Source organism: Schistocerca americana, chromosome 9 (genome assembly GCF_021461395.2).
Source record: "Schistocerca americana isolate TAMUIC-IGC-003095 chromosome 9, iqSchAmer2.1, whole genome shotgun sequence".
Classification (NCBI taxonomy): Eukaryota; Metazoa; Arthropoda; class Insecta; order Orthoptera; family Acrididae; genus Schistocerca; species Schistocerca americana.
Genome location: NC_060127.1, coordinates 108,436,709 through 108,449,118, shown reverse-complemented (window position 1 = coordinate 108,449,118; position 12,410 = coordinate 108,436,709). Strand labels below are relative to the sequence as shown.

The window sequence follows — 12,410 nt, the reverse complement described above, 5'->3', positions numbered from 1 at the left end:
CAATGCACCTATTCACCTCCTTGTGCATTGCAAATTACGCACATAATAATCGTGACATCTTATAAACGATTCAAGATATCGAGACCAGGTTTCCTGCAAATGATAGCACACAATGAGGCACATATGTTGTATGATATATACTTGAAACTTTTTTATTCACTGAGACATAGAAGTAAGTTGTCAGCAGTAATGAGAGGTCAGTGGCTCAGGGCGCATTTATACACTATGTGATCTAAAGTATCTGGACACATGGCTGAAAATAACTTACAAGTTCATGGTGCCCTACACCGGTAATGCTGGAATTCAGTATGGTGTTGGACCACCCTTAGCCTTGATGACAGCTTCCACTATCACAGGCATACATTCAATCAGGTGTTGGAAGGTTTCTTGGGGAATGGCAGCCCATTCTTCACGGAGTGCTGTACTGAGGAGAGGTATCGATGCTGGTCAGTGAGGCCTGGCACAAAACTGGCATTCCAAAACATCCCAAAGGTGTTCTATTTGATTCAGGTCAGGGCTCTGTGCATGCCAGTCCATTACAGGGATGTTATTGTCATGTAAACACTCTGACACAGGCCGTGCATCATGAACAGGTGTTCGATTGTGCTGAAAGAAGCAATCGCCATCTCCAAATTGCTCTTCGACAGTGGGAAGCAAAAGGTGCTTAAAACATCAATGTAGGCCTGTGCTGTGATAGTGCCATGCGAAAAAACAAAGAGTGCAAGCCCCCTCCATGAAAAACACGACTACAACATACCACCACCACCACCACCACCACCTCCAAATTTTACTGTTGGCACTACACACGCTGGTAGATAACGTTCACCGGACATTCACCATTCGCACACCCTGCCATTGGACCGCCACATTGTGTACTGTGATTTGTCACTCCACGCAACATTTTTACACTGTTCAGTCATCCAATGTTTATGCTCCTTACACCAAGTGAGCCGTCGTTTGCCATTTACCGGCATGATGTGTGGCTTATGAGCAGCCGCTCGACTACGACATTCAAGTTTTCTCACCACCTGCTTAACTGTCATAGTACTTGCAGTGGATCCTGATGCAGTTTGGAATTCCTGTGTGATGGTCTGGATAGATGTCTGCCTACTACACATTACGATCCTTTTCAAATGTCGGCAGTCTCTGTCAGTCAACAGACGAGTTTGATCTGTAGCTTTTGTGCTGTTCGTGTCCCTTCACATTTCCATTTAACTATCACATTGGAAATAGTGGACCCAGGGATGTTTAGGAGTGTGGAAATCTCGCATATGGACATATGACACAAGTGACACGCAATCACCTGACCACGTTCGAAGTCCGTGAGTTCCACAGAACGCACCATTCTGCTCTCTCACGATGTCTAATGACTATTAAGGTGACTGATATGGAGTACCTGGCAGTAGGTGGCAGCCCAATGCACCTAATATGAAAAACGTATGTTTTTGGGGGTGTCCAGAGACTTTTGATCACATGTATGTCCGTAGCAGTGTAGGAAAATCCAAGCAATGCGCATATATACTTTCACAACACTTGGGGAACGGCATAGCAGGATGTGTATACATACCCATAGCAGTGAAAGGGTTAAATAATTATGTAAAGCAATAGCTGCTTTTACTAATTTATCAATATGGCCTATTTCCAAATTTATACTGATGTGAAGAAACCTGAAGAATGCTGTCAAAATCCCAAAACTATGCTCAATAATGTGCCCTTTGTATAATCGGTAGTAGCACCTTCTTTCATATGCCCTATTCTGAAGAACATCTCTATCCAATATTCTGTCGTTTCTGCCAAAATAGAAACCAATATATCTATAATTTGTATCTGCTGTTGCATGTAAAACCATACCATGAGTAGGTTCGTAATTAAAATAAAATGACGCACTTGCAGCTGAAGGAACTCACTCTGCACATTTTCTTTCAATGCAGTGAGCAAAGTGTGGAAAATTCCAGCTATATGCAAAGTCATTCGCTACCTCAGACCAGTCTTCTGAAGACACTGTTGCCTGAGCTCAACATGTTTCAGGTACAAACTGATGCTCAATACAAGCATTCTCGAGCTGCATGGCAGTGACGGATTTGTGCATGCTTGTGAAAAACGCTTTATTGTGCCTGCTTGTCAACCAGACTGTTACATGTGTAGCCACCTTTTCCTGGCACTGAAGACAACTGTCATTGGAGAATATTTTATTCTTTCACAGATGGATAAGTGTCACCTCTCTCTCTCTCTCTCTCTCTCTCTCTCTCTCTCTCTCTCTCTCTCTCCCACAAACACACACACACGCACACACACAAACCAAAAATATAACATGCCTATTAACATGGTAGATACATGCAACCAGTGCAGCTTCAGTTATGCTGCAGCATATCTGCAATTGGGGAAGGGAGAGGATATGGTGAGGTAGGATAGAAAGAGATATCTACTAACTTAAATTCTGTAAGTACTCTTCACGTGTTTGCCGTCAGATGATATGCTAATTCCACAATATTTCCTTAGAGCAACAGTCTGACATCTTCAGGTAGTTGAACGTGGTTCGGTTAAAGATGATCTTGGCCTGCCTGAGGGAATGTGGGGTATATAAGATTTCTTGTCAATGTGGGGCAGCATATATAGGCCACACGTGTCGCACAGTACAAGAATGCCGTGATGAACATCAGCGTCACATGCGCCTATGCCGACCAGACAAGTCGGCAATTGCAAAACTGTCTGAATACCGTATTTACTCGAATCTAAGCCGCACTCAAATCTAAGCCGCACCTGAAAAATGAGACTCGAAATGAAGGAAAAAAATTTTCCCGAATCTAAGCCGCACCTGAAATTTGAGACTCAAAATTCAAGGGGAGAGAAAATTTTTAGGCCACACCTCCAAATCGAAACAATGTTGGTCCATTGTAATATGAGACACAATTTATGTCGAATGAATGACGATACAGTTACAGTAGTTTGGTTCGAGTCGTAAGCTTAGCAGTTAAGCTTTACCAGGTAGCCATTGCTATGCGTCAGGTGCTCCGTCCATATTTATACAGGTACCCTTCCTTTTTCGCGTACTTCGTCTGGTTTGAATTGATTGCTTATTTTTCTTTGATCTGGTAAGTGCCGTTCTCTTTGTTATAGGTGTTTACGTCACTCTAAGCTGATAATGCGTTACTGTACTGTGTCATGCATTGTTTGTCGCATCCTGATAATAAGTGTTTATGACCTGTCGCTGCTCGCGGGATGGCTTGCTTTTGTGCACGCTACCGCCGCTTACAATTAAAAACAAAAAAGAGAGAGGAATCATTTCATTAGCGAAACAATGGCAACAGGCTGTTATTTGTTGTTACTTACACTGCTGCTTTCTTTGATAATGATCAACAAGAACCAAATAATAGACAGAATATGATAGAAGATGTTCTGAACAAGAGTTTAGCGAAAATGTTTCTCCATTTGAAAATCTTTGCAGATGCCTCTTTAGTACATTACATTCTGCACTGAAATTAGAGTCATCTTAGATTTAAAAATCTAATCAATTGCTGTGCTTCATTTCTGACTGTATCATTATTAGGCATAAGAATAATACAAATATAAACATGACATGATATGTATATTCTTCCGCGTTTGCTGTTGTCTCACTCTAGTTTCATAGTTTATTAGGCAGACAGACAGGGTTTAAATGAGTTAGCAGCAAACACAAAAGAATACATGGCAAAATGTCTATATTCGTATTATTCTTATGGTGAAGAGAATACTGCATGTGATTGACAATTCATAAAAGTTCCTATAAGGAACCATCTCTTCTCACAGGTAGGAAGAAACTCAGAACGTAGAGTTGGCCATATTGACAAACATCCCAGGCTTGCCAGTCGGATTTTCATAGTACATTGAAATGCTGTTACATTCGAAGATGGACAATACGGAATTTGTATTTACTTCATTGGATAATGTATGAAAATGCAGTGGTCAAAACTCGAGGCAGAGAAAAAGCTCGTCTTCCTCCTTTTTTTTAAAATTTATTTACTGACGCAGAGGGTTAGGCGCCTGTATTTATCTTTGTGCCTGCAAAGCATGCCTGTGTAGCGTTACATATATTCGACGGCAGAAGTTAGTTGTGGCGGCACCTACCAACATTTTTCAGAACTTCCGCTTCATTTGCACTTGATTCTAAGGCGGTTTTTTGGATCACAAAAACTGGAAAAAAAGTGCGGCTTAGATTCGAGTAAATACGGTAACGGGACATCACACGATTTATGAAAAGATGGAAGTTTTATCCTTGGCATCACCTTTCTACGATTGCATCATTAAGAAAGCAACACACATCCATACAGCTGATAATCTCATCAATAGGGATGCGGGATTTCAACTGAGTAGAGCATGGAACCCTGCATTGGCTGCTATTAAATCATGATGATAAAAATCAAGATTTTTCAATAACAGACACATCATAACATTGGTCTAGTACAGTTTCTTAGTGAGTAACATCCGATCGCACTGTTAGTAAACAAAGCATACACTGCATGCGCAGGAGGGGACCTCTGCGATTTTTGGCAGAGGACGTTTTGAGTACGGCGTCATCTCTCTGCAAATCATTGCGCATGCACAATTTCTGTGCCTGCACATTCTTTGCACGCGTGTTCTATATATGGGGCATAGATGTGCGGATACCGTCACCAGCCAACAACACACTGACCGGATCTGATGTGGGAGTGATCTGCTTCCCGGCAGACTCAGAACAAACCCACATCAACTGTTAGGAAAGCGACATCTAGTAATCAGACCAAGATCATCTTTAACCGAACCAGGCTCAACCACCTGAAGAAGTCTAACAGTTGCTCTGAGCATATAGTGTGGAATTTGCACGTCATCCGGCAGCAAACCCCTGAAGACCATTTACAACATACCTGTCGGGATAGCTCGAAGAGTCACAATTTAAATTCTTCTAAGGTACTCTGCAAAGTTAAATCACTGCTTCTGCACAAACTTTTAGCAGTGGGGATCGGTGCGTCTTTCAGGTGACTGCTGAGGAGTGACAGTCCGGCTCATTTTGGGAGCGGGGCAGCACTCTGCAGGCTCAGCCTGTCACTGTGCCCTCACTTGCTTTACATGTGGCGCTCTAATGTGAGCTCGGTACTCCACACACAGTAGCCTGTGCCTCCCAAGATGGAATCTACTGTTTTATAATCTTCCTGGCAGATTAAAATCGTGTGCCAGACCAGGATTCAAACACTACAAGATTCCATGCCATCACCATTGTGACATCTCCTGGAAAGCCCTACAAGTGTTAAACTAAACCTATACCAGACGCGTAAATGTGAAGTGTAAAGAAAGTACAAAACTGAGTATATTTCTGTCGATAAAAACTATATCTAATATGACAAATAACTATAAAACCTACAACTCGATAGTACGATATTTTTTGTGCTAAAATGTTAATAAAATATGTATTTTAGTATCAAACAGTAACTGTACAACATAAAAACATTCTTTGTAACCTCAGACATCTTATCTCATTAAGGTTAAAAAAGACTCGGTTCGAAGATCAAAGATTACTTTTGTCTCTGGTGCTGAAGAATTAAGTCGCGTAGCTGTTCTGATGCACAAAGTATTTGATGTACATATTTTATGTTGCAATATATTTTAAAAAGTTAATTTCTCCTGTTCTTATTTAAAACCTCTCCTCCCTGTGGAAATATTTAAATGAAAAGTAATTATTTAAAATGAGTTGTGTAGAAGAGTCCCCATCTGGTTTTCTTTTGTCATAATGTTGCACAGGTGGCTATTATGTGAAATTTAATTAGAATATTAAATATTGGGCTTCGTTCTCAAGTTAACATAATAAATACTTTGAATATTGATGATAACTGTGAAGCATTAATATTTTGAAAGTTAATTGTATCGGAATTTTTACAGAATTGCATGGATAGATTTAACTGCAGTAGGCACAAGACTTAGGTCTGCTTCAGGATATTTTTGAGTTTGCAATTAAAATTCTTTTTGTCAAGGAAATTATTGACTTAAAATGAAGCCAGTATGATATCAATGTAAAATCATTTATCACGAGTACAAATCCTTAAGACTACATAGGTGGTTATATCGCCTCTCTTTTTGCAACAGTTAATTTAACGGGCAACAACAGTAATAGTTTCACACTACTTCTGATTACCTTTGAGCTAGCCGCGAGTTTAGATAATGCAATTAAACCATTACAGGCAAAACTGTACCCATTTTTAGTAACATTTGTGCCAGCATAGCAATTTCGATTATCGGCGGCTTGTATGTAAGCTGAATTTATGAGGGTGTAGAATATACAAAACACCAACAGCGTATTAAATATCCTTTAAGTTTTTTCCAACAATCCCGACCACATCTTACATTAAAATCAAAACATTTTAATAACAAGGAAGAGAGAGGGACGATATACTGTTATTTTTCACTGTTCTCCATCCACAGTGAACCTTCTGCCGGGATGAAAAATTCTTATGACGAAGAAACCCTTTTACAGTTTCTTGTCCACGTGGTCATAAGACAAATGCCTCTCCAGTATAGCCAATATAGTAGTAGAAACACGCTGGTTGCAAGTTGGCCTGTACCAAAATAATATCTTCAAATTCTCCTGTATATAAATTTGGTTCGTAGATAAAAGTGGTCTTCCCAGAACCACACGGTTCATCTGTTCACAGTAGTTGCAATCAAACAAAGTAAGTTGAGGTAAGCACAAGCTCAAATAGAGCTGTCAACGTGGTTTCAAACTTGCTGCCACTGACAGTTTCAAAGACTCGTCACAGGAAAAAGTGGCACCGCTCCAAATATTACGTCAGCAGTCACCACAACACAGCAGTGAGTCCCACTGCCGAAAATTTGTGCAGAATAGACAATTTGACCCGCAAAGCACCTGGTGAGGAATTCAAATTAAGCATTTACCGGGAACATCCAGTATCGGGATATGTACTCTTGTGCAAGTAATGGTGGCTCACCATTCTGAGGAAGTTGGGCTGGAGGTCGGTGAGCGTGAGACCGAGGTGCACGGAGGGGTGCAGTCCCAGTGCAGCCACCTTGATCACCACGGCCTCCACGGCGCAGTCGATCATCTCCTGCAGCAACTCCTCCTGGTCGCGCCGCCACAGGTAAGCCAGGGCCACCAGACCCAGGCGCGAGCACCTGCAGGCACAGGCATGGCCCGGGTTAACACACCTCGTACAAATACGCCGCATCCGTTGTGCATATTTCCTTCCTCTGTCGAAGTTCACTCACAGTCTCGTGCTACTGTAACTCACTTCCCCTCCTTTTCTGCCCGGCAATTTGTTACTTGCCAACAGACGAACACATTCTTCACTAAATCTTCATTACGAGGGTCAAACAAAAAAATGATGCTTCCGTGCACCGTGCTGCCCGACAGGTGGCAGTGCTGATGTGTAACTGGTTTTGACACTAATGTGGGATCTGCAGATTTCCTGGTGAATCAACTCTTCATATTGGTCTCCCCAGGTGTCCAGCCGGGTGCAGTCATTTGCAAAATATGACATTTTGACAGTGGTCATCGCCACTGTCTTCAGGTGGTACCTATACGAGTGCCTTCAGTGTATGTCGTGCCTGCTTTATACACTTTTCACTCCCCACCCCTTCCCTCACAATATGGCCTTACACCACACCAGACAGAGTGACGGGGGGAAAGCGACAGCCAAATGCCGGATGTGAACCCCGGTCCCTCGGTGCTTCTGTCACATCCTTTGGGTGCAGAAGCTGCTCTCGCCGACATCCGGTCAACTGTGTGCTGGGTCTATCGATTGAGCCATTGGCCACATGTACTTCAGGAGCATTCTTCAGAAGACAATCCCAAAACAAGGTCTGCTCTTAAAACTTTTGTCTGTTCATATTTCACACAAGTAGGAGCATTAAGACAGACCTCGTCATTTTAGGATTGTGTTCTAATTGAGACTGTTGAACTATGAGTGGTCAAAGGCTTGATTGGTAACAATGACTTTAAGGTAGACTGTTGCTTCATAAACCTGGCTGGATACCACAGAGCAACACAAACCAACAGTTCTAAAACATTGTGTGGAGCCACTACCACCTCAATCAGGCTGGAATATAGTTAGATGGAGTGGCCGCACTTTCTATAATCCCACTCTTTAATTTCCTACACATAATGGATATACCACAATAAGATAAAAATGCTAAATTTCTATTCACACTGTATTTTGCTAAAATTTATTATCCAATATACAGTTTCCATACTACTGATGAAAACAGTATAATTAGTTTCTGATTAAACATTCCATTTAAAGAAATATTCACATTTTTGTGAATCACGTAAATAACATGTACTTCAAAATTTGACTCCACAAACAAATCTTTGTTTTAAGAAAGCTCTACCTTAAAGAAACTTTTACTTTTTCAGAAAATTTCATACTTCTGCAATTATCTCTACTCAACATTACCATCATCTGCAATGTTTGAACCTTAAAATGTAAACCTTTTTCCAAAATACAGTTACTGTTTTGTAGCCCTAAAATGTAATAGCTTTGTATTTTATCATTTTGTAATATCTGTTCTACACGCATCTTTAAATTTGTGTCACAAACGAAGCCAGCGGTGAGTAATCGACCAACACAAACACTATGTTAGTCCGTTCGTTCATTCAGTCAGCACCACCTGTCACTCAATGCATAAACTTATGTCACCCAGTCTGTAGTCATTACTCAATGTGTACAATTCCAAAGTCGGTCGGCAGCCAGCAATCAAAGAGCAAAGTTATTCTGAGTAATTACGTTACATCTGCTCTAGCTAATTAGAAACTTATGAATTTTTGCTAGCCTGCTCATATAAGCATAGCTTATGTAGCTTAGCTAACAGAGTTGATAAATCTATATATTATAATATATTAGAAGCAAGTTGATCATTATATGTTTAGTAGCAATAAATTTAAAGGAACTGAAAAGTAAACTTGACAGTGTTGTGTCAAATCATTATTAACTTTTTAGAGAATCTAAGAAGAAGACGGGTGAAGCTGAAAATGTAGGAGACTTAAGAGTCATAAAACCGGATGGTAAGCTTACAAGCCACAAGCTATATGTGTGCTTACACAAAAATAGTCTTTTGGACAGATCTGTTGTATTAAAATGTCCTCAGTACATGTCGTGTTAAGGGCACTTTAACGCAGGAGGCATTGCATCGAGATGCAAAGAGCTAAAGTGATTAGCTCTGCATTGAATCTTAAATGTCCTTTTTGATGAGAAGTACAGAGTTTCGTCTTCAGCTGACTGCAGCCACTGTTAAGCCCATCAATAGAGTCACTGCTGCTCACTTTATAACTTGTGTCACGTGGGAACTTTCACACAAGAGGCAGTGAACAACTTGCCACTAGTGGTGTGCTCTTTGTGCACAGTTTTGGTACATATTTTGTCAAGTCAACGCCTCTAATATTTTTGACCACCGGGCACTGATTATCATTAAGTGGCCAGAGCAGAGAAGATTTTCTGAATATGTCTGAAGATGGGGAAGAAAACACTGACTACATTCGATGTAGAGAGTTTTGATACAAAACCGAGCAGGGTGGTACAGTGGTTAGCGCACTGGACTCGCATTCGGGAGGACAACGGTTCAAACCCATCTGCGGCAATCCTGATTTAGGTTTTCCGTGATTTTCCTAAATCGTTTCAGGCAAATGCCAGGATGGTTCCTCTGAAAGGTCATGGCCAATTTCCTTCCCAAACCTTCCCTAATCCGAGCTTGTGCTCTGTCTCTAATTACCTTGTTACTGACGGGACGTTAAACACTAATCTCCTCCTTTTGATACAAAAGTACAGAACAGGCCAGCAGTGTGGGACTGTTGCATACCAGAGTATGTAAACAAATTTAAAAAGGCTAAGACCTCAAATGACATATGTAGATTATATAATGGGGATATTAGCACGTTTACAACTCAAGAGGTAGTTGCCATAATTTTTATTAATCTTTAGCAAAGTATTTACTGCACATATATGTATAACCTGTACCTGCATTTTTATTTGTTGCTAAGTGATGACAACAACTTACAATTTTCTTCTTTGAGCTGTACAATTTTTGATGCAAAAAATTGGAGAACAATGCTTTTCATATTCACCAGCACTCTTGACGAAGTAGTCTGTTAAGTTATTGTGAACAATTTTTGCCACACTCCAGCTGAAATTTTTAGCCGAGCCATATTCTGTATCTTTAAAACCACCAGACTTTACTCTGTCACGAGTGTGAACAAAATTGTTGAGCACAGCACAACGTATTATGTCGTCTTCTGCAAACCTGAGAGAGGCATTGAAAGATCGGTGAAAAAAATCCATCCCTTATTGGATAATGACACAAATGTACATTCAGTAAGACATCTTGCTCTAGACAGACAGTAATTAAACACACTCTTCCAAAGATAAAGCTCTTCTGGCAAGAGAACGCATCTCATTTGTAGACAAACAGAATGCTCCATCTGTAACAAACACAAACAGCATCTTTATGCATTACAGACAACACTTTCATTGTATTCATAGGTTTTATTGTATTTACAGCTGATTTCGGTGTTACAATATGCCATCTTCAGTCCCCTGTACAGTAAACATATCTTTTGTCATAATTGTATGAAATGTAGTATCAAACTATCTATAGTTACCTTTAAAACTGTTTGTACATCAATTCCATTAAACAAAACAATTCCCGTTTTCGTATGAACATGTAACCATCAAAGTACCTTGGCCAAAGTCAAGAGCTATGGACAGTGTCCATCCTAAAGCATAGTAACAACAGAGGTATTAATAAGTAACAGCAGTGAAGCCACATAAAGTGATCCAAAGTACATGGTATTATTCAGTAAGATGGAGACTCATATTGGGCTGCATCAACCTTAGAAGGGGGGAGGGGGGAGGGGGCCGGGGGGGGGGGGGGGGGGGGTGAGCTGTAGTCCTCATCTTGTGACAGTGACACAGAACTGTTCAGACACTGTGGAACAGAACACATCACTTAAATGGGGTGGTACCGGAATGTATTACAAGACAGAAGTGTAATACGCAGCCAAGGTAGTTAAATTGTTTTAACATACAGTTAAACAATGACTAGCCCAACATGGTTTTACACCCTACTGAATAATCTCACGTGCATCTGATCACTTTGAGTGGTTCCAGAATGAAATTTTCACTCTGCACCAGAGTGTGCAGTGTCGGCAGATTAAAATTGTGTGTGCAACCGAGACTCGAATTCAGTCCCGAGCTCGAATCTCGGCCCGGCGCATAGTTTTAATCTGCCAGGAAGTTTTGTATCAGTGCACAGTCCATTGCACAGTCAAAATCTCATTTTGGAAACATTCCTCAGGCTAAGGCTAAACCATGTCCCGCAAGTTTTGCAGGAGAACTTCTATGAAGTTTGTTGAGGTAGGAGAAGAGATACTGGCAGAAGTAAAGCTGTGAGAAACTGTCGTGAGTCACACTCACATAGCTCAGTCGATGGAGCACTTGCCCTCGATACAGGTCCAGAGTTTTAATCTCGATCCAGCAAACAGTTTTACTCTGCCAGGAAGTTTCACCCTGAATGGCTTTATTGCAATGTTGTGGGCCGACTGATACTAGACGAATAATCACAAATAAGATATAATATAGATACCATTTGTGGCTCCTGTCTATTGTTAAGTTTTTTATCACTTTTACCACTTTTTTTACACATGCAAACTGGAATTGTGTTAGTTTAATGTAACATATATATGATCTGTTTTAAAAGCACCTACAGATAGTATGATAATGTGCGCACAGTCATGACAAATGCTACATTTACCATATTCAGAAGCCTGAAGATAGCTTAACCTAACATCAAAATAAATTGTGAATAAAATAAGACCTATAAATACGGCTGTAAGTGTCACCTCTGACGCATAACGATACAGTAACAGTGGTCATCTGACACTACGCCGAAAGATGAATGTATGAGAATGGCATATGTGAGCTGTGGTCCCTCACAATGGGTGAAGGCTAGATAAATCGAATGTTTGTTTATAATTTCTTTCTCTGAATGCCAAGTTCGTGGAGGGAGAAGGGTCAGAACTTCCTTCTAATGTGAAGTTCATGAAGAGAAAAGAGTTAGAACTTTCTTCTGCATTTTGTGTTTCTTTGTAATGAGAACACCAATCACATCTAGATCCTCTAAGCGAAATACCGTACTTTGCAACTGTATAGCTCTACAACAACATGACACCATCAAAACAGCTTCCATACGATAAACAACAGCTCTGTGCAACAAAGACCAGCTGTAATGAGTGGCTCACTGGATCCAGGCGCACACCACCCATTATAAAAGAGCAAGCTGGAACCACCTCACTGGCTAATTGCACTCCTGTTAATAATTATTATTTTGCTCAAAGAGATTTTGGGATTGCAGCTGATCATCATAAACATTTATTATTATTTTTTCTTTCTTAATTG

At 40.6% G+C, this 12,410-nt stretch overlaps 1 protein-coding gene across 1 annotated transcript in view; it reads right to left on the bottom strand.

Moving 5' to 3' along the window:
* The window catches only part of LOC124550927 (diphthine--ammonia ligase), a 139,034-nt gene that overhangs the window by 85,725 nt on the left and 40,899 nt on the right, over positions 1-12,410 (bottom strand). Inside the window, exon 4 of the mRNA XM_047125723.1 lies at positions 6,954-7,137. Within this exon, the coding sequence (XP_046981679.1) occupies positions 6,954-7,137 (184 nt within the window). The remainder of the gene's footprint in view (positions 1-6,953; positions 7,138-12,410) is intronic.